This window comes from Tenebrio molitor, chromosome 1 (genome assembly GCF_963966145.1).
Source record: "Tenebrio molitor chromosome 1, icTenMoli1.1, whole genome shotgun sequence".
Classification (NCBI taxonomy): domain Eukaryota; kingdom Metazoa; phylum Arthropoda; class Insecta; order Coleoptera; family Tenebrionidae; genus Tenebrio; species Tenebrio molitor.
In genome coordinates, this window is record NC_091046.1 from 38567310 (window position 1) to 38588426 (window position 21117).

The 21117-nt window shown below is 36.3% G+C and overlaps 3 protein-coding genes across 3 annotated transcripts; 2 read left to right on the forward strand and 1 right to left on the reverse strand.

The window, feature by feature from the left end:
• Nucleotides 1-239: 239 nt before the first annotated feature.
• Nucleotides 240-18854, forward strand: LOC138123976 (rac guanine nucleotide exchange factor JJ). Its single transcript, XM_069038865.1, has 8 exons — nt 240-379; nt 13597-13903; nt 13953-14124; nt 14233-14269; nt 14329-14474; nt 14526-15703; nt 18127-18348; nt 18399-18854. Exons 2-8 carry the CDS (start codon nt 13610-13612, stop codon nt 18531-18533), a joined length of 2184 nt encoding a protein of 727 aa, XP_068894966.1. The 5' UTR covers nt 240-379; nt 13597-13609; the 3' UTR covers nt 18534-18854.
• mRpS28 (mitochondrial ribosomal protein S28) lies at nt 18746-19547 on the reverse strand. Its single transcript, XM_069038977.1, has 3 exons — nt 19224-19547; nt 19054-19175; nt 18746-19002 (listed from the first exon to the last, which is right to left on the reverse strand). The coding sequence occupies exons 1-3, from the start codon at nt 19449-19451 to the stop codon at nt 18852-18854; spliced, it is 501 nt and encodes a 166-aa protein (XP_068895078.1). The 5' UTR covers nt 19452-19547; the 3' UTR covers nt 18746-18851.
• Nucleotides 19548-19642: 95 nt separating this feature from the next.
• On the forward strand, nt 19643-20724 carry LOC138124062 (uncharacterized). The gene is made up of 3 exons (XM_069038989.1): nt 19643-20037; nt 20092-20214; nt 20271-20724. The coding sequence occupies exons 1-3, from the start codon at nt 19880-19882 to the stop codon at nt 20443-20445; spliced, it is 456 nt and encodes a 151-aa protein (XP_068895090.1). The 5' UTR covers nt 19643-19879; the 3' UTR covers nt 20446-20724.
• The last annotated feature ends 393 nt before the right edge of the window (nt 20725-21117 follow it).

Sequence of the window (21117 nt, forward strand, 5' to 3'; positions counted from 1 at the left end):
TTATTAGGCATCTGATACGTTGCCAGTTTGAACCGATTCAACAAAATTGTCAAAGCAAAAGTTCTTGCAGCATGGTCTCGCGTTCCGCAAAAGCGGACACCGCAACGGGCGGCGCAGGTCCTGGTGCACCCCACCGTTGGTGCACCTGCATTTTTGTGAATACCTGCAGTCCTGCAGCGACGCGGTTTTGCCGCCCACACCGAAATCGGCGAAACCACGCCTGCGTATTGGCGAGATTACCTACGCGCTGACATTTGAACGGCGTCCAGCCAAGTCGAGTTGATCTGAGAATAGCACATGAACAAGTCTTCGGTTTACGAAACTAGTGTTGTGTGTATGTGGTGTGATACAGGATACCTGGCGACTTTTGCAGGAAACGGTAAGTTCTGCTGGAAGCGTTTTGCGCGTCGCACCCCAGCTTCGCCTCCAAAATTGGCCGAATCGGAGCATTTGTTGCGTCGTCCAAAACTTTTTCGACACTCTTATCGTGCACGCATCCTATCAATATTTGCATAAAATGTTTCGAAGAATGCGATAAATAAGTTGACCGGCTCGAGTTAGGCTGCGGCGCATTTGCAGAATATTTTTGGCGTTGTTTAACTCCGCCGAATTAGAAAATTATTGATATTTCGCCCACACGTGCTATTACTTCAACTGCACGTATTTATTAATTTTACCTTGAAAACATTACATAATTTACACAGAGAATTGTCATATTTTTATGGACATGCGTTAAAACCACATAAAACTACTACTAATAGACTTTTGCTGCAGGTAATCGAAAGACCGAGAATCTGTTCCAACAAATCACCTATCTGCTCACTCATAAATTAAAAACTAACACGGACACTGATGAAAGATTGAATTTGAACTGGAAAAAAATTAATAAATAATCTGAACGAAACAATATTGGAATCTAGTACAAGTTGCAATGCCTTCACGAAGTCACGTCTCAACTTAGTTCGCGTTATCACACGTCAAAAATGACAGCTGTCACACCACTACTTTACTTTAATCAGTCCAGTCGTTTCGTGCTTCGCCGGAGTCGCATAAATTATTTGGAAAATTTAGAAATTCTTAACATTTCTGTTGCTACCCGTTGAAATAAATATTCCTGACGTTTGAAATATGTAAGCCGCGTTTACAGTTTATGTCAGAAAATACCGACCCGATTCTGCTGGGGCGAATTGATTCTCACTTTCTATTCAGCTTCAAAATTGCACACGCCTTCAAAAATAACGACAAGGACTTGGCACAGTTTTTCGAAATGACACAAAAAATCACCCTTGACCGTTCGTTACTCATCGCAGCTAATTGTTTTTCCTTTGGTAATTTCTTCGATGAATGTGAAGAGTGCAAGTGAAAATTTATTCATGTATTTATACATTTTCCCGCATGATCTTCAAACCTGTCTAAAAATAGTTTCGTTCAAATAAATAGATGGCACAATTTTTTTCATTTTATGTCGGCGTCGCGCCAGATCCAGAATTAGTAATGATGAATTAATTATTGGGTTAGGGAGTCACTTTGACTATCAGGACCCGAAATGAAAGATCAATCGGACCGAGATCTTGTAAAAGCGAGCTGTACAATAGCTCGAGTGCCAGATTTAAATATAATGGGGGGCAAGTAATTTGATTGTGCATTTCAATTTGTCAATCGAACTGCTTAATGTGATCACGGTGTCATATTGAGTTAAACCGGAACGTAACATATCTTGGTGGTGCTTATTATATGTAAAAATGATTGTATTCATTCCTTTATTGGTTGCTTATTTCGCTAAGCATACTTAATCATAATCCAACACGACCGCCCAGAGTCTATAATTTCGCGACCTAAGATAACCTATTGTTAAGTTAAATGCATTTCGCCTGGGTGTCCGTCTTCGTGAGACAAAACAGTTTACTGTTACGCCACGCAGAATGGAATGTTTTATTCAAAACCGATAGCTACTTTTCAGTTTTGAAAAGAATGTCGTCGTACAGAACTGGCTCGGACACGTTTCTTCGTCCAACTGTTTACAAAAATATATTTACAACAATATTTGAAAAATTATTAATTTGCGATATGGTGTAATAAACAGAATTGTACACAACTGAACAAGAGGGAATCAAATTCCAATATCTTGAAGGTCACATGGGTTGATGCCTTCGAGGAAAACACGGGCCCCTTCAGAACTTTCTGTTTGTTCATATTTATTATATTGATTTTAATGTAGGTACGAAGTTATCCCACACTTATTTCTTCAAGATTTAAGTTGACGTATGTGATTATCATTAGTTTTTGTTATTCAGTAATTTGTTTCAAATTTATGATAATAGCATTTTAATTAGATATCAAGGCTACTTATCAAATGTTTATTTTTAAATCACGATGCAGCCAAATTAAATTGTTTTCTTTTTTATCTTCTTTGCGATAGGGTATCAGCCGAAATAAAAAATATCTGTATAGGATAGTGTTACTATGATGATCGACTTTATTTAGCCAGTGATAAAAATACCGATTTGAAGGATAAGAGAAGTGTGAACAGTTAGCATTTTGATTATTATGTAAGTAAAATTACGAAATCATTTGATTAAATCGTTAGGGACTTTCTTATGACAATATTTGTTTCTTATTTTAATTTTTGTTCGTTAAGACAGAATTGATTTTTTGGTTTCTTTTCTCTCATCTAGCATCAAACAACTTTGAATAAAACTCCCAGAGGATTAACACCGCGTACACGGAAATTATTAAAAATAATCACTTCTGACTGAAAAGCAATTAAAATGTTGAGTCGAGCATACATTGTTATACTACAACTATAAAATGTTGAAGCACTTTGAAACGAACGTAAGATGTAAGAGTTGATGGGTCTAACAACAAATAACTTCTGAAATCTGTTCGTCATCAGTCAGAACGAGCGACGAGAAATTTTACTACTTTCGCTTCTTCTGCTTAAACAGGAAGTGTATTTTTTAATATTATAATTAAGTTGAGGTACAATGAAATTATAGTGATTAGCTAACTTTTCACGTGACTGATGATTACATTGAAACAGACACATAAAATGTATGCAAATGTGCAAGCTTCGATGCACCGGGTGAATCACCTATGATATCATGGAACTTTGTTCAATAAATGTGATTTTTATTTTTGTCAGTATAAGCGTGAGGGAATTCAAAAAAGGAATTTTAGTTTGTAGAGATACATTTCGATGTTTAGCTTCTGGTAAATAAATAAATGTTGATTGCTCGTTCCATTTATAGTTCCTCAGATACAGAGATAATATTTATTATTTCACTTACCTCAGGAAACAAGAGAGTAGCTGATCGGTAAATATCTCTTCGGCTCCCCCAACTGGTAAACACACCATTACCTTTCAATTTAGGTTAAGGTAGCTGCGATTTACTGACGGATGTTATAAATATCTGGGGGATATTCACAACATTGGTAGCATGCACAGTTAATTTAATTTAGTGTAAAAAACACATTTACATGTATTATTTTTCCGTTAAATGCTTTTTTAAATTTTTATTGACTAACATAATAGGGAACATACAACCTATCGGGTTGACAACTCTGTGTATCAAAAAGTTTAACATTCGATATTTCATAAAAATCTGCAAAAGTGCAAAATAAAGCATTTGGTCAGCCGAAAAGTCTAATACAAATGTCGTACGGTAGGTATTTTCCAGCGCTCCAACTAATCAAGCACTCGGCTTCGTCTCGAGCCTGAAACCTAGTACATAGCTGGAAAATACACCTACCGTTCTCTAATGTAAATAACTAATTCAAATTTGAAACTACGGTAGTCATAATCATAGTCAGGGTTGGTACAATCTAAAATAACTAATTCTAATTTCATACTACGGTAGTCAACATTGGTTGCTTATAGCATCATAGTAATTACAGTTTTGGTTACATTTTGTTGTGATGTTTTGACAACTTCCAGAGGAAGAAAAACGATTGCAGCAAATATTTAAATCTGCTTTTCACGAACTGATAAACAAACAGTTGTAAAGACATCAGTAGCGCGTGTATCAGAACATATGATGCACTTTAATTTACGGAGTTCTTGAGAGATTTGCCACAAAGAGTAGTTGACCTGTTGAGACAGTCGGTAGAGTTCACATTGCAGTCATGATATTTTAAACGAAGAAGTGGAATTCAAGTTCTTGCTTCCTCATTCTTCGAAGCAAATCTTCCTCAAAACGCAATTTAAATGTTCTTGCAATTGATTTATTGGTTGAATAATGACGCCACGTCTAATTTTAAAAGGAAAGTCGCCAGTCTTCTTAGTGTCATTTTGTGACAAATCGGATTCATTCTGTTGGACTAGAAAATTTTGTCGGAGAATTTCATTCTATTGTCCAATTTCCGTTGAAAATTTCGCTGAGTCATACGCCATTACGTGTGCATTATTGCAACCGTTGTCGCAGCATGGACATTGTGTGATAATGACGACGTTTAAGCTAGTTTATGGCAACATGATATAATGACAGTCATTGGAGCATGAAAATAAGATCTGTGAGTCGTGTCCTTTCATCAGGCCCACATTATTTTGATACTTATTCTATTAAAATCAATTAATTATAATTAACTCTGATGACAGAAGGACCACGCGCGGACAAGGTTATTTTCGTATCTTAACGGATCACCAAATCGTGAAATGTATTTCTGACCATACCAAAGATTGCTCTATTACTTCTTCGAAGTAAAGCGGGGGGCAGGTTGGTCGTAGTGGGCGGCCTTCACACCGTCTCCGTGTCTCTGACTACATCTTGGTTGCTATATTTGGTTAGGTCAATCGTTCGGTTCGTTTGCAGAGTGTGGGTTTTTGACCATATGTTTTGCACTGCATCTTTGGTGCAACCACTTTTTGCTTTGCCCTCTCGAAAAAGCAAAAGGTCGTCGCACAACCTCAACGCCTTCCTACATTTCTTGATCTCACATCTTTCAGCCGGGTGAAGATCCCTCCAAATATGCGTGGAATTTTATTGCACGAGCACATGTTCCTAAAGATTTCGGTTTAATTTGAACAATGTTTCGCTTTAATTGTGTGTTGTTAATTAGCGACCCAGTGTGTCGTCCATGATTCATGAAAATGTATAGAAGTGACCACGACGCCGCGTGACGTAATGCTTACTTATTGCGCTTACACGAGTTTACAAAATCTTAAAATAGCTTAAAAATGGATTTTACGAAGAGAGGCAAATATTTGAGTGCACAAAATGTAAATAAGCAAAATCAACCTTAGGCAGATTCGTCTAAGAAAAATAAACAGATCGCGACTGACTTGAGAACAAAAATCGAAAATAATGAAAGTTCTAAAGCTGAACTGTTAAAACACGCTTTGGTAGCAAAAACGCTGCTGCAGAATCTTAAACGCTCCAACTACAAAAAAATGTGATGTCCTGTTTCAAAACTAACGCTAACCTATTTCAAAGGGAGTGCTAAAAACCTGTATTTTAATTATTTTTTTTAAGTTGCAGGAGAGTTTCACAAAATATGTATACCGTTGAAAAAGTAAATTTTGTTGAAATGAATTATGTATTTCGAAAAATATTTTGGACAAAGAGTTTTACAACTAATCTATGAGCTTGACAACTTTTGAAACTGAATATAAAGGATGTAAAGAGTGTTGACGCAAATAAAGCATTTCAGCAATACATACGAGTAAAGGTACAGGTTTTAACAGAAATTAATATAAAATATGATACATACAAGTTTTAAAACTTGAATAAATACCTATTTCATTTGTAACAAAACAAATACATAACAAAAAAGTACTCGATAATAAAACAACAAATAAAATATTCAAAAATGAATTTTAAATTCCTTAGCTTCTTCAGGAGTTTTTGCAGCTTCAAGAAGCATTATCAACAGTAAAATGTTAAATCCATTTCAGGAAAGGTTCTCCAATTAATACCGTCAAGTGTTGTTTTTAATTTTGTATTAATATTTGTTAAAGATTTATCTTTCCTAAACACTTGTTTATAAACTCCAAAAAATACTGTTACAGGTAAAAACCTCTGGGATATAAGAAATTTGAAACTTTTACTTTAAAATTGCGTCATTTTTTCTGAACTTAATCAGTTTTGAAACCATATTTGAGGTGCTGATTTAACCAGTTTAGAATCAATAAATACAACTAGCAACTGCCCAAATTCCTAAAAAAAAGTGGTTCTGGGGCAATATCACTGCAGTATGATATGGTACATATCAAGGTTGGTAGAACTGACTAATTTGTATAATAGGTTAATTAGGAACACCTAATGCATGATCGACAGACTCTGTCGTAAAAGTTTAGTACACTGTGACGTCACGAGTAACTTTTGCGGGGGGAAAAAATTCAAACTATTGCTTTAAATGGCAACGAGGCAACCTATTATACAAATTAGTCAGTTCTACCAACCTTGGTACATATGGATCACAACACAACACCACTTCTATATAATTTTTTAATGAAAATGGATCATGGAGTTACGAAACTGGAGGCGTCAAATATTTTCATGAAATCAATTTTAGAATTAAAATGCATTTACGTTGTTTTGGCATAATGGGAGGCAATGGAAATTTTGCATTTGATTTGGTAGTAAAGCTGTCTGTTGAAATAGATTATCTTTTTCTAAGTTTGAGGTTATAAATAGCGTCAGTTCTAGTCCATTGTTGTCAGTTTTACTAGTTTGCAATAGAAGAATACTCAGACATCGCGGGAAATTCAGCAACAAGTTATTTTCATTTTGATAGGTCCGTATGTCCACTTTAGTGATGGAAATCAAGCAGGTGTCCAACGTTAAAAAAATAAATCATGGCCTCCCATTATGCCAAAACAACGTGAACGGTGTTTAATTTCTATTAGGTATACAGGGTTATTCTAAATGATTGTAGTCGAAGTAGGCCATGCCCATGTTATTACATTTTTGCCTCTGTCGCTGTCATTTTTTAGGTGAAAAGTGCGGTGATGAGATTTTTATTTATTTTTATTAAATTAACGATTGAATCCAGAAATATTGAGTTGTTTTGCAATCAATTTTAAAAATATTGAGTTGTCACTTATTCACATCATTTTGATGTTTTTCTGTGTGGAGCGGCAACCATCAATTTTACTTTTACATTCAGTTTTCACGCCTACTTCGACTACAATCATTTAGAAAACCCTGTATTTTCTTTTATTGGATTTACATTTCTGACAGAAAAAATATGTCCACCGAGACTAAAAATCTTCAGACTTTTTTAAAATACGCGTTCTTCAACATTTTTGTAAATACCCAGTCTTCCACATGATCCAGGACAAAATGAAAAGGTGGATTAAGTTTTGCGGTGAACGTTGTCAAATGATAGTTGGTAAGTACCTTCCAAAATTTCAAAAAGTTAAAATCAAACTGTATGAAATGCATATTTATTTTTAATTTTTTGATAAACACCTTTAATTTTTATCGCAGCATTATTTCAAGTGACTATAAAAGGTTGTGACATTTTTTCATACGTTGGCAATGCAAATGTTGGTCATTCCGATGACCATTTCGTGTTTGACAATAGGCATAGGCGTACGCGTTCCGAAGGGGGGCGTGAAAAACGTGAATTCATTGAATTAATTAAAAAATAGTAATGTTTATTATTTTAGAAAATTAATTAACAATAAATGTCAAAATTACTTGTGCACGCCGGTGTCTTTATTTAAACATCAGTTTTGCCAAAGCAGAATAGGGATATTTGTTGTTTAACCAACATAAATCTGCAGGTGGTGAATCTTTGGTATCCGAACAGGCATTATGAACCAACCAAACAAAATAGTATTTTCATTTATCCAAAATATTTGAAAAAGATCTGTAAGCTGCTGTATCATAACAAATAAAAAAGTTAAATTTTATTTAATTTGTTAAAAATGGTCAAATTCCGTATAACACATAAACGTTGGGAAATAATCGATTCAAAGTACCTATGTAATTGAAAAATGTGTTAATGTTATCCTTTAAAGAAACTTTTAACTTTTGCATAGATTTATGGTCACACACAAATAAAGCTGTTACCGAGAATATGCCTAACGAATGCTGAAGAAAATCTTTGAACGTGGAATCTCTAATGAAATCTCCAAAATTTGCATTAAATATTCTATTCCAACAGTCTGATCTCATAGTCTCGTTATGCAATAACAGGTATTTTTTATGTGTTTTAAACAGATACAAGAACAGAACACGGTATTCCATTAGAAATGTAGATTGCGTTAGTAAAACAAGCGACTGGTTTCAACCTTGCATTAGCCGATTTTGTATCTCTAATAAAATCGTCGCCACAGTCACACATGCGACTTTTCCAAGGGGTTGCCTCCACGACTGCGCCTCCAGTTTATCGTGCACGTGTCAGACATAAAAAAAATTTGTAAACCATATGGTTCGTGCTTCAATTTACATTCGAACCATGACACAGGTGTCGAAGTTCATGTCGTTAACAACTTTTTTTCATTAACATACAAATCAGGCGCAGCTGCCGTTCGTGTCTGTTAATTGGTGACAATAGACACGAGTCATCGGCGAAACCGTATATTTTCAACGGTCTGCGTATTTGCCATTCTGATTATGACAACAAAGTGGCTCTTGTCCCCCAAGAGCTGTGCTCAATGGTGCCGCTGTTTCGCTTGCTTGATGCAAGTGATTTCTAATTTTGTCCGTCAATAAATAAAAGACGATTACGTAATTTGTGTTGGCTCGGTATGTTGATATACCTGGTAACAAAATGAGCAAACAGAGCTGAGGTGAGACAGAATGTTGTCTATGTGGGAAGATGTGTTTCTGAAGCAGTGCAAAGCAGCAAATACGTCAGCTGTTTCATTCATCCGGACGCCACTAAAATGGAGATGTAAACAGATTTACTAGGAATACTATTTGTGGACGCGAAGTCACACAGCTAATTAATATTTTGCCGCTCCTGATTAAAACAGTTCTCACCTCCCGACTACACCTCGCTGCAGATGTCGCCACAACCGGAAACTCCGTTTAAGAAATGGGTTAACATCTCGACCCACATGTTCTAATTAGGCTTCCCAACGAATTTCGATCGGGCTCAGATCCGGCGACTGGAATCGCAGACGTTCAGAATTTCCTGTCAGCCGCAGACAAAGCCTATTTCTGAAAGCGACCCAGATCGGTAATCAGAGGCGCCGATGAATGTCTTGTTGAAACGGTAATCGTGGCCTCAGATTTCGTTCTAAATCCGTCTCGGACTCGGTGAAGTTGCGAAAATGTTTATCACTTGTTTAATTAGCCAATAAAAACGAAAAAAACAAATCACTTGGGGCCTATTATTAGCCGGTTCCGCCTCATTTTCCGCGACACCTGCAATCCATTATTAGTAAAACCGTGTAGCGCTCGCTATTGTCAAGATGATGGAGTGAAGGTTCCAGAAGAGGTGAAATTGACGGACGTTATTGGGCTAAGGTCAGCGTTGCGGCCGTCGTAAAATCCCTTTTATGGACGAGCACGAAACCTTGACCGCTTTGGTTCATTTGGATTTATTGGAAGTTTGACGTGCACCACAAATATTGACGCCTCGGCGATGGCGTCATTTACAAATAAAAAGACAAGTTTCACCTTCTCGTTGTTTGCCCAACGAAGAACGGTGGTCCCTGCATTAATTTATGTATTTAATGCATTAACACGTGAAGGTACGACGGTTTCAAACATGGATGGACACATTTATCTAAAAATGAATGTGTCTGGCCATTGCGTAAAATTAAAGAGATAAGCAAGTATTTGTAGGTGGATTTCCTTGTTTTATTAGTGAGTCATAGGTAAAAAAGAAACTTTTATGTTCTTCTTTTCGGCAAATGTGAATGTTTAAACTCTTCCACCAAACACTTTCCGTCATGACAATCCTAAGAATTTATCTTTAATTTTTCAAATAAGTTGAATTGAGTCTGACAGTTCTGTTTTCTACATTTTCATTTGGACACAATAACATTAGGTACATTTGACAACGCTCTCGCCGCCTCGAGATAAATGGCAATAAACTTTCTTTTCAGAATAATTGTCCTCCAGTGGGCGGCCGTATAGCCATTTAATATAATTTCTATCAGTGACCCATTTTCTATTGTAAGCACTAAAGAATGTTGTTTGATCACGATCAGGTTTTCGAATGTACAAAATAAAGAACAAATTTATTATCCCATTTTGGAATAGAAGTTTTTTGCAATTTTGTTTGCTTAACTAGAAGAAAAAATATAAACCATGGTCTTCTTTAATTACTATTTAAACAAAAAAAAAAAGAGAAATTGGGTCATTTTGTTAGTTTGCGTGACAATCGTTTGCGCAAATAATAATTAGATAGTGATGGATTTCCAGGCGAGGAGGCGAGCCAAAAATCTATACTTACCCTAATAAAGTTATTGGTATTGCTTTTACAGTACAAGGTCAATCTTGAAAAAATTTCACCAACACGAAAACATTTTTATGAAACGCCCAGGTTACATTAACTACACCTTTTTCAAAATATCATTTGTAATTCAGATTTAGTACATTGTCTTTTAGAAGGCATTAGTTGCGTTTTAGATTCAAACAGCTATAAAATAAGTTCACATAGTAAAGCAAACTATGTATTGATTAGGTATCTATTGGATTTATAGTGTTTGGGGTTTTTGTTACCAAATTTTGTTGATAATATTTTGTGTCACAGCAAACATATTTCTCCACCGCATTATTAGCAAAAATCATTCATAAATTGGCAGAAACGCCAAAACGCCTAAGAAGTCATCGAAACAGAATAACATTTTCGATTTGAATCGATGATAACAATTCAAGTTGTATGAATTTGGTTTGATAGAGTAAACTTCTAACACCCTCTATTATGTACCGGGTGTACAGGGTGTTCTCGAAGTTGAGGCGTTCCTTGTAACATGAGGTACTATACATTATTCTTAAGAATTTTAGCCTAAATCTTCTTAGTAAAATGTTTGTATTAACGAAGACAATTGATTGTACATTTTTATTGTTTTCTAAAATTTTGAGTCCGGTCCTGTCTATTTCTTCGCTGTACTAGATTAATAAATAATAACTGACGTGGCCCAGGATGGTGTCTTTCTGTAAATCGCTCTGCGTACTCTCTGGACGCCGCAGCTGCATTCTGATAACGTGATAACATTGGCCATACATTAGCAACATATCTGTGAGCTCATTATTTTCGTAATGATAAAGCCATTCCGACTAATTAGATGACAACTCTGACGGTATTTTTGATTGACGTCCATGCTTATTTGATTTTTTTTTGTCAATTCTAATTTTTAACAAATCAGCGCAAATTTGAGCAGGACCGGTTTCAAAAATTTCAAAAAAATTAACTTATTGTATCTTCATTGCCGTACACATTTTACTAAGGTGATTTTGGCTAAAACTCTTTAGAACAACGCATACTATCACATGTTAAAAGGACCGCCCCAACTTCGAAAACACCCTGTATATTCAAAATATTTTGAGAAAATAAACAGGATATATTTTAATTGAGAACGTATACATATCAAGAGTCCTGTGGAATTGTGGTACCAAATAGAAAAACATAGGTTATGTAAGTTCATTAATGACGGGTTTTTAATAAAGACTTGTAAGGTGAAAAGTACCTACTTAATTAGAATAGCTATAGAAAAACTGAATAAAACCACAAACAAAACAATCAAGACGTCGAACTCCCAACTGATGCTAATATATTTAATAATAATTTTTCATATGACTGTGGACATCTGATTTGACGACTTCAACGATTCGACATAACTAGTTCGATACAATACAATTATAGAGCGTCACAATTCCATAGGACTCTTGCTAAATGGACCCAAAAATATTCACCAAAGGATGATGAATGTCCAAACAATTTCGATGGGGCAGGGAGTCACTTCAGCATGACCCTAGATACACGGAAAGGCCTGTTTAAGCAAAAACCAACGAAAACTCCAAGAAAGTTGAGATTTTGGTCCTAGCAGATCGAAGAATAAGAGTTTCAATAATTGCCGATGAAGTGGGGATGTCGAAAGCTGCAGTTTAAAAAGCTTGTATGAAGATTTAGGAATGAATAAGATCTCAGCACGTTGGATTCCATAATTGCTTAATCCTAAACAAAAACTGTGTCGGCAACACATTTGGCAAGAAAACTTGAGAGCTTTAGCTGACGACGAAGGGCTTTCTTCGAAAATTATAACAGGTGATGAAACGTGGGTGTATTACTGAGATTCACTGACAAAACAAGAATCCATGCATCAGAAAAGCTGATGGCGGCTGTGTTTCGGGATATGAAAGGAATTTCATCAGTTGAATACATGAAAAAAGGCTCTACAATAACAGCAGAAATCTATAAGGAAACAATCAGAAAGTTTAAAACTGCCAAAAAATGCCCCACGACTGTGATCAAAAGATTATGCCGCTCCATGATAATAGCAGAGTTCACAAAGATAGCCAAGTCCGTGAAGTAATGGACGAGTGCGGCTTTGTAGAGATGGTATCATTAGGGGGACTGCCCCCATTCCTAGGATTCATACCAAAATGAATTATTATTGAATGACCTACAGCCCAGATTTAGCACGGAGTGACTATTATCTCTTTCCTAAAAACCATTTGAGGAGACGCCGTTTTTTTTAGAATGAAAACCCAGAATGAACCAACATAATTTTAACCACTGGCTTCATGTAAAACTCGGAAAAAATATTTAAAAAATTCTATGTCCAAAAATAAAATGACATTTAATTTTTGAGGTACAATTTTTTTAATCGCTTTTAGTCTTCTACTTTGTCCCACAACCTCGTAGGTAAAATTTCGGCACATTTTAAAAATACACCCTGTATATCATATTTTATAAAATGTACGCCAATGCGAAGTAACCTCTAGGAAATATTTTATAAAACGTACACCAATGCGGTTTCCTTGTTTTAAAGCATGATATACAGGTATATTTTTAAAATGTGCCGAAATTTTGCCTACGAGGTTGTGGGACAACGTAGAAGACTAAAAGCAATTTAAAAAATTTTTATCTCAAAAATTAAATGTAATTTTATTTTTTGACAGAATTTTTTTAATATTTTTTCCGAGTTCTACATGAAGCCAGTAGCTCGTGGTTAAAATTATGCTGGTTCATTCTGGGACACCTGTATGTATTTCTTTTCTCCCAAGTCTTTTCCTTCAGAGCAAAGTAGATAATATACGTACGTTCTTTTATAGACACTTTGTACTTATTTTTTTTTAATATTCATATTCTGGTTTATAATCGTTGTAAAACAACTTGTTGGCAAAACAATGTAAACAAACTTGTTTTTAGGAGTATTATTATACATTTTAATTTTTAATTCGAAAAATGATGATACCTGAAATACAAATCACTCAATCTGAATTACAAATTATGGTTTCTAAAATACAATTTACTAATATGAATTACAGTTTATGTTCCTATCATTTCTAAAATACGGTTGAAAAAGGTGTAATATCGGTACATCGTTCCCAAATTGGTACACATCTTTTTTTTTATTTTTTGTGAATTTGTGTCGCTAATAAAAACTTGTTTTTTGGATTTGGGTCCTAAAATTCGCAACGTCATTTCAAAATTGTTAAAATAAAACTACAACAAACAATTTTGTCTTAGATTAATCAACAAGATGTCTACGATCGAACGAAAAGAATATCAAGAAACGAAAATCATGCGGACTGTGTCTCCAGTGCGTAACATCCGCAGTTCGAACCAAAACCTGGTCGAATTCGACCACAACTTGGACTATTTGCTCGAAGACTTGCAAAATTCGGTCTCCCGTCCAGGTAGCTCTTTAGGAACACACCGCGAAACCTCCAAGGCATTGGAATCCACAAGAAGCAACTCCCTCAATCGTTTCACGAACGTAAAAGCCTCCAATCCAGTAACCGAGTACTCTTCCGATGACGCTTACAATTATACGGTGGGTAGAGCGGTGTCGAGTCGCCTCTTTTGATTTTTTTGTATTGTAGTCCCCCGACGGCACAAAACGCGTGACTGGTTACAAAAAAGAAACTTATTCGTACAAAAGCGCCGGCGGCGGAGCCCCAACAGAAAAAGTGCGTATGCAAAACAACATCAACCAGCTGGATTCGCTCTTGGACGACCTGCAGCAAGTGAAGAACGCTTCGTTCCAGGAAAAAGGTGAGTCGCGACTTTGATAATCATTGTTCCGAAAAATATTGTTCGGGATTTTAAATTCGTACTGACTCACGAGGTAGGTAACTATTTATAAAGGCGTTTGTTTTCCAGAATCTTATAATAACACTGGCGTCGATCCAGAATTTCAGTAAGTAGATTGTTGATTTAATTCCATTCGGTGTTCCGAAAATGATTTTGAATTTGCAGGAGAAACAACACGACCGCTTCCAAGAGGACGGTCCAACGCGAACTGCATTACGGCGACACTCCGCGCTCCAACTCCAGGAGTCGCACGCTGGAGAGGACCGAGCGGGAAGGGTCGCTCACGAGGGACGTGCAATACTCCAGTGAAGGTGCGTTGAAACCCGTCCCGTTTAAAATGTTTTCAATGAATTTATCGTCAGGGACTTATGGGGACATACGGCAGATCCGCGGAAGGTCTCCCTCACCTTCGTCGAAAACCTCCACTCTGACCAAACAAAAGAAAGTAACGAACGTGCACAGTTACCCAATGGAAGTGGTCGAGACCACCACTCCTGACATAAATCCCGAAATCCTGGCCCACCTCGACCCAAACCTCCACCCTCCAGGCAACACGAAGGTCACCACCACGATAAAAACCTACACTTACGAAATCCCCGGATCCGGCAACTACCCCACGAATCTCGACGCCCCCACAGATACGGAAAAATACGTTTACTCCCCGAATCAATCTCAAACGACCCCCAGTAAAAGCTTCGTCTATAAAAAAGTAGAGAACAAGTCTTCCGAAAACACGATCAACTACCCTCCTTACCAGAAGCCGGCGCCCCCCGGTGTTACGGAAGTTATAACCACGCGCACTTACCAGCCGGGGTACTCGCCCGATGCGGTGCCAACCAAGAATCAGACTTATGTCTATAACGAAACGACCACCACTCGAAATGTTAATGAGGGTATTCCGAGGGGTAGTTTGCCTCGAAATCAGAATCCTCCGCAGCAGACTTATGTTGTAGAAGAACAGCACAATACTGTAACAAATAGAAACGTAAACCGTCCCTACCCCGACGATCGCGATTATCCCAGAGGCAATCCTCCCCCGCCGCAGCAGACGTACATAATCAAGGAAATCCATGACACAAATACGACCAACACAATAAACCACGCGTACCCGGACAATAGGGATTATCCGCCGCCCACTCAGCACTACATCAAGGAAATCCATGACACGAATACTAGTAGCAATGTACATCATCCGTACCCAAATGGTTATCCGCCGAATGAACCCAACAAGACGGTGATTTATAGACATGAGACTCACACGACAAATAATTACGGTCCTGGCAACAAACCCAGGCCCGGTGATGTGGAAAACTTTGATCCCAAGTATCCTCCGTACCCCCATGACAATCGACGGCCGAACGAACCGGTCAATATCCATTACAGGTACAAATCGGAAAGTACCACTACTAATAATTACAAGGCTGGGTATCCCCCCAGTGATGAGACACAAGCTCTGCTACCGAAACCGTTCCCAACTGACAACCAACCGGACGGTCCACCGAAAAAATTGGATGACCTTATGGCTAATATCGGGAATGAGGTATTTCAGTTCATTGTTTTTTTTACCTTTATTTATCAACAGCATTTTCCATAAGGGGAAGTCCGCTTTTATGGCTTTCACAAAGGAACAAAAACCTTCGTTGTTGAAGGATATTTGCTTGAGGATGATCAGTGGGTTAATTAGACTGATGTATGTTTAAATGACTTTCGACAATGACTTCCTCATGCTTTTCTGTGGAGATTCATTTTTATAAAGTTTTGCGTAATACAGTACAATTATTCCGAGAGCCTTTTGCCACGTGTTTTAAATTTAGGTTAATTGTATGAACCGAGTTACAACTCTCATTTTATTTTTCAGAGCCTTCCCTTATGGAAAATTTTGTTGATCGTGTAGTACAATATGACGAACAAAAAAGAGATAGGGGGCGGTTATAGAACACAAAACTTCTGAAAATCTACGGACTATAGCTTCAATCATAATAACATCCATGATAAAGGGAGTTTCTGCCGAAACTGCAACAAACATAGTGTATGGTAAACCAAATCACCATTTTCATCGTTTCCATTTCGAAAATGGAATTCTGCCACAAATATTTGACAAGTGACAGTTTATTAAGTTCGCTGCATGCTTTCAAAAACTTTATTTCCGTAGCTGCCCTTGATCTTTTCTTTGTAAATCATATTGGGAATGTTTCCTACTTGGCATAGGATATTTATCTGACTCTAAAGCCCCTACTAATAAACCGATAACATCTGCAGGGAGCGTTCTTAGTAAATTCAGATTGAATCGTAATACTTTGGGAAATACAACTACCGTAAGAGCAAAAAAAATGCCATCAAGGATAGCTATGAAAAAGAAAGTGCCGTGTCTTTGATTAAGAAATTCGTCATGCATTTGTGGAATCCTGAAATGGGTTATTTAAATAAACAATTATAGGTATAAAAAAAAAGTATTGCATTTTTTCCTAAAACTTACAGTCGACAAGCGCATTATGGACTGCGTCATAGCTATCCTTGATGGCTTTTTTTTTGTTCTTCTTACGGTATACAATGCAGCGCCCTGTATTTGGTGAATATTATAGTTTTATTAGTCGGGCCTTCAGAGTCAGATAAATGTCCTATAGGGATTTATCCGTTCAGGTACAGATTTGCCGTCTTTTCTGGATTGGTAAATTTGACATTTGACAACTCGCGCTGTTCCTGCAATTTTCATTGTTTATCATTTTTCAAAGTGCAAATCACGGTGTTCTGAGTTAATTAAGATAGCAATTTTTTTTAAAGTTACCTTGAGCAGGATATCAGTTATAAAATGAGTCGCTTAACAATCACATAATATTTTTTTAATATGTAGTATAAATACGCTATATTTTGTAGGTGGCAAATTTCCACAGCACCTTCCGATGTTATAGGAACACTTATAATAACTCTGACAAATTTCGCCAATTATAATAGATCTCGACTTCGTAATGCAGTGACATCATCATCTTTTCAACAGAATTTTAAATAAATCTATTTCATTTGCAAACTTTAGTTGAAACGAAATAAATTATTCATATGGTGTTCCACTTGACCAGTAAATAAAACCAAGGATATAAAGTTCTATTTGAACTTCGTCTACACATTTCATTTTTCTGTATCTTGTTCTTTTTTTATTTCGTCAGTTAAAATCAATTCTTAACAAAAATGTAAAACGTGCTTTTTAAGACTTGGCATTTATTTTTTCCAACATATGTATACAGGTATTTCACGAGTGATAATGAGCCCGACGGAATCGAAAATGCAGCCCACAATACATTTGTAAAGCACACTTGGATATGGACGCGGAGAAGATTCAGTTTCTTTTGCAAATGTATTGTGGGTTGCATTTTCAATTCCGTTATCACTTGTGAAACATTCTGATAATAGGTGTTATGGAAGTCCACGTAATAAATTTAGCCACCAATGGACTCGTTAAAATAAACATTTTTTTAAAATCATTTTTTCCGCAAATTCTTCCAGAATTAAAATTAAATATACATAATTTGAACTATAAAATTCATACCTACCCACTCATGTGTTAACACATCCACTGATAACGAAGCACGAAAAAGAATTACTCGATTAAAATACTCGAATGAAAAACAGTAAAAACTGTTTGTATTAGAACAGCGATCGTTCTTTCTTCAAAAAAATAAAGTTTTTACCGCACAAAAACATTTTCACTCACTTTTTCGTTTCAATTGATGATTATCCCATGAGCGGAGTGTCAAATTAGGGGTTAGAAAAATGTAAAAAAAACATTCGATTAAAAAAAGATCAAGATGTATGTAAAAAAAAAATAAAGAGTTCTTCTATTGGTGATTAAATTTATTACGTGGACTTCCATAATACCTTGTATAGTGCAATTTTTTTAATTGTTTACCTCATTTTCTTTATTTATTCCTCCTAGTTTCGTCCGCAATACATATAATCGGTTTGTTGCAGCCCCCAAACAGCCCTTACAATGCCAGTTTCAACGCGCACGAAAACGAGTTGGAACAGAAGAAGAAAATTGAAACGCTGAAACGTCAACAAGAAGATGCTGAAGACCTTCAAAAGAAAGAGCCCGTTCAAAAAAGTAAAAACGTGTCTGGTCCTCCTGTTTATTACCCACCTGGACACGAAATGTTTGCCAAGAAGGAAGAAGGTGGCGCTTGGAGAGCTGAAGTATGAATTTTACTGTAGGTTTTTTGAAAAATACTCATTTTTGTTTGCAGGGCGGCTATCAAAAAGCTTCTGGCAAATATCAATATGAAGCAGAGAGTAGAAGCAAGTCGAAGAGCAGTTCCGGTGCTGCTGTGGTGCCTGTTTGTTTACCTTTATGTTGCGGTCTTCCCTGTGCCATCATATAAAAAACCTTCGCTCAATTTATGACTAAAATATTGAAAAGGTGCCTTAATGTTTGTCATATACCTCATCACCTTGTCAGAGGAATCTGTGTAATAATTTATAGTTATGTTTTTTGTATTATTTAACGTTAATTGTTTATTGTATATAATTTTTTTTTGGTATAAACAGCTTTAAAATTTGATGTAAATTCCTGTACTAGGATTAATACAATGTATTAAAATGACTCATGTTTATTTAGTTAAACTAATTCTTGCCTGTTATTAACAATATTGCATCAATGTAAAAATGTATTTTATTATAAAATAAACTGACAAAATACTTTACTGGACATTTTTACTTCGATCCTGAACTAGCCCTAATAGAACACAATCAGCTTCAAGCAGTGTGATGTCTTTTTCGTAGCCCAAAAATCTTGACGACAGTTCCAACTCTCGTATCAGTAAACGAACTTTACTGCCTCTCACATATTCACTGGGATTGAAATAATACAGTTTATGACATCATGAAGCAAATGACACCCACCTTGCGTTTTTCTTGGGGCGTGGACACACACAGTGAAACTTCCAACCAAAATCTACGTACAGATCGTCATCCACAACGTGGAAAATCTTTCCGGTCACTACTTTTCCTTCCGGATCACCCAACTAAAACATCTTGTTAACGAATCATTCTTGATATAACACAAAACTCACGTCGATCAATTTTGAGTTTCGTAAAAGTGAGGCAAAAGTCTGTTTGGGCTCCTTGTTTTCCGTGTGTTTCAGACTTTCGAATTTTTCGAAAGCTTGTGCATAACCTTGTTTCGTATCGACCGGCTTTTCCTCGCTACTGTCAGTTGACAACAGTCTTGCACTACATTTTACGTTTATTGATCTTAAATTCGATCTTACTAAAGGGCTAAAGTGTTTCAAGAGTGCCATCGTGAAAAGTTCCTCTTTAAATCTGAATGTTATTTAACTTAACCTATAAATTTTCGGTTTCTTTCGCGACCTAGTGGACTGAAGTTAGAGACGACCATGAAAAGGTACAGGTTAGTTACCATAACAAATTTTAGATGTCGATAAAAACTCAGATGATGGGCGCGTAAACTAGCAAAGCGTTCATTTTTGTGGTATATTTTGCCAAATTATGTTCTGCAAAGAAATTTCTGGAACTATTGTTGACTAATAAAAAAAATTAATTTGAAATTAAAACTATCAACGTTGGTACGTGTAGAGTAAGATGTGTCAAAAGTCAAATTTCTTGTCACTAATCTCAGGTGGGAACTGGTGTCGGTGTTGATATTTTTAGCACCTTGACAAAGTAATTGTAATATTTCACGTGAGTTCATAATTAAAATATCAAGAAAATGCCTTCTTCCGGTGAGGTCAAAGTACCCATCAGTGGTAAATTAGGGTTAAAACCGTTGACATGTCAAAACGTATTGTTTTATTACGCACCAATTCAGGGGGTTGTGAGCTACACATCTTTATCCATTAATGTGATGAACCCTTCACTAATTTTAAGGTAAGCACGTAAATCGGGGTCTCGGGAACGTTAAATACAAGAATGAAATTTCAGATTATTCCCTCGTAGAGACATCACTAATATTTTGTTGGTCAATACTCTCATAGGGTCTGGTTTGTATTTATATAACAGACCACACCTAAGCACGTTAGCAAAGAAGGAGCGAATTTTGTACAGGTAATTAGCGTGTGCATGTTAATATTCTAGTTGAAACACTAACTTGGATGTTTCAGTGCCTTTGGAGCTGTAACTTTTTCCCTTGGGTCAGTGTTAATTTGGGCAATTCTTAGAAGTGTTGTTCCTGAAAATGTACCATTATGTACTATTTGTGGAGTTGGTTCAGGACTTGCCATGATAAAACTGGGACGTGGTTATGTACAGCATGTTGACAGCTTAGTTAAAAAATGAGATGCAACATGTACTCATTATTAATCAAGCTCGTTGTATTTAATAAACTTAAAAGTAGTTTTTACGTTTGTAGTTGTTTTCACCCTTAACCGGATATGGTTTCTTGCAAACCTATAATTTCCATCTAGTATAGGTGATCAAATGTTCTTATGTGATAAACCAACACTTTTTTGCTGTGTGTTCTCCAAAAATGATTTATCTCCCTTTTATTATTTGTTACCTTATTTTGTACAGTTGTTTTATTTAATACAGCAACAATAAAGTAATATTTGACATTTACTCTGACGTTTTATTTACAAACATCAAAATTAGTGATGAACAATAATCAACTTCCTTAAAGAAAATGAAGAAGTTGAAGCAGATGCGATTGGGAACGTAATTTTTACCTAAACATGGCAGCTACACCTCCAAATTCTCAGATAAGCAACAACTATGTTAACGCTGAAATGGAACACAGAAAACTGCTGAAGTTTTATGACATCTTTTGCATTACCGCCACTTTGCAAGGGAGAGTGGCGTATCTTCTAATGTCCATTCACGCAGTAAGTCCCTATTTCGTGAAAAGGTAAACTCCAACTGGTCTCAACTGGAAAAATATTTACCAAAGTACTTAGTCTTACAGTTTACGAACCAAAAAACTATTTATTTGTGAATATGTTGTACGGAATTGGT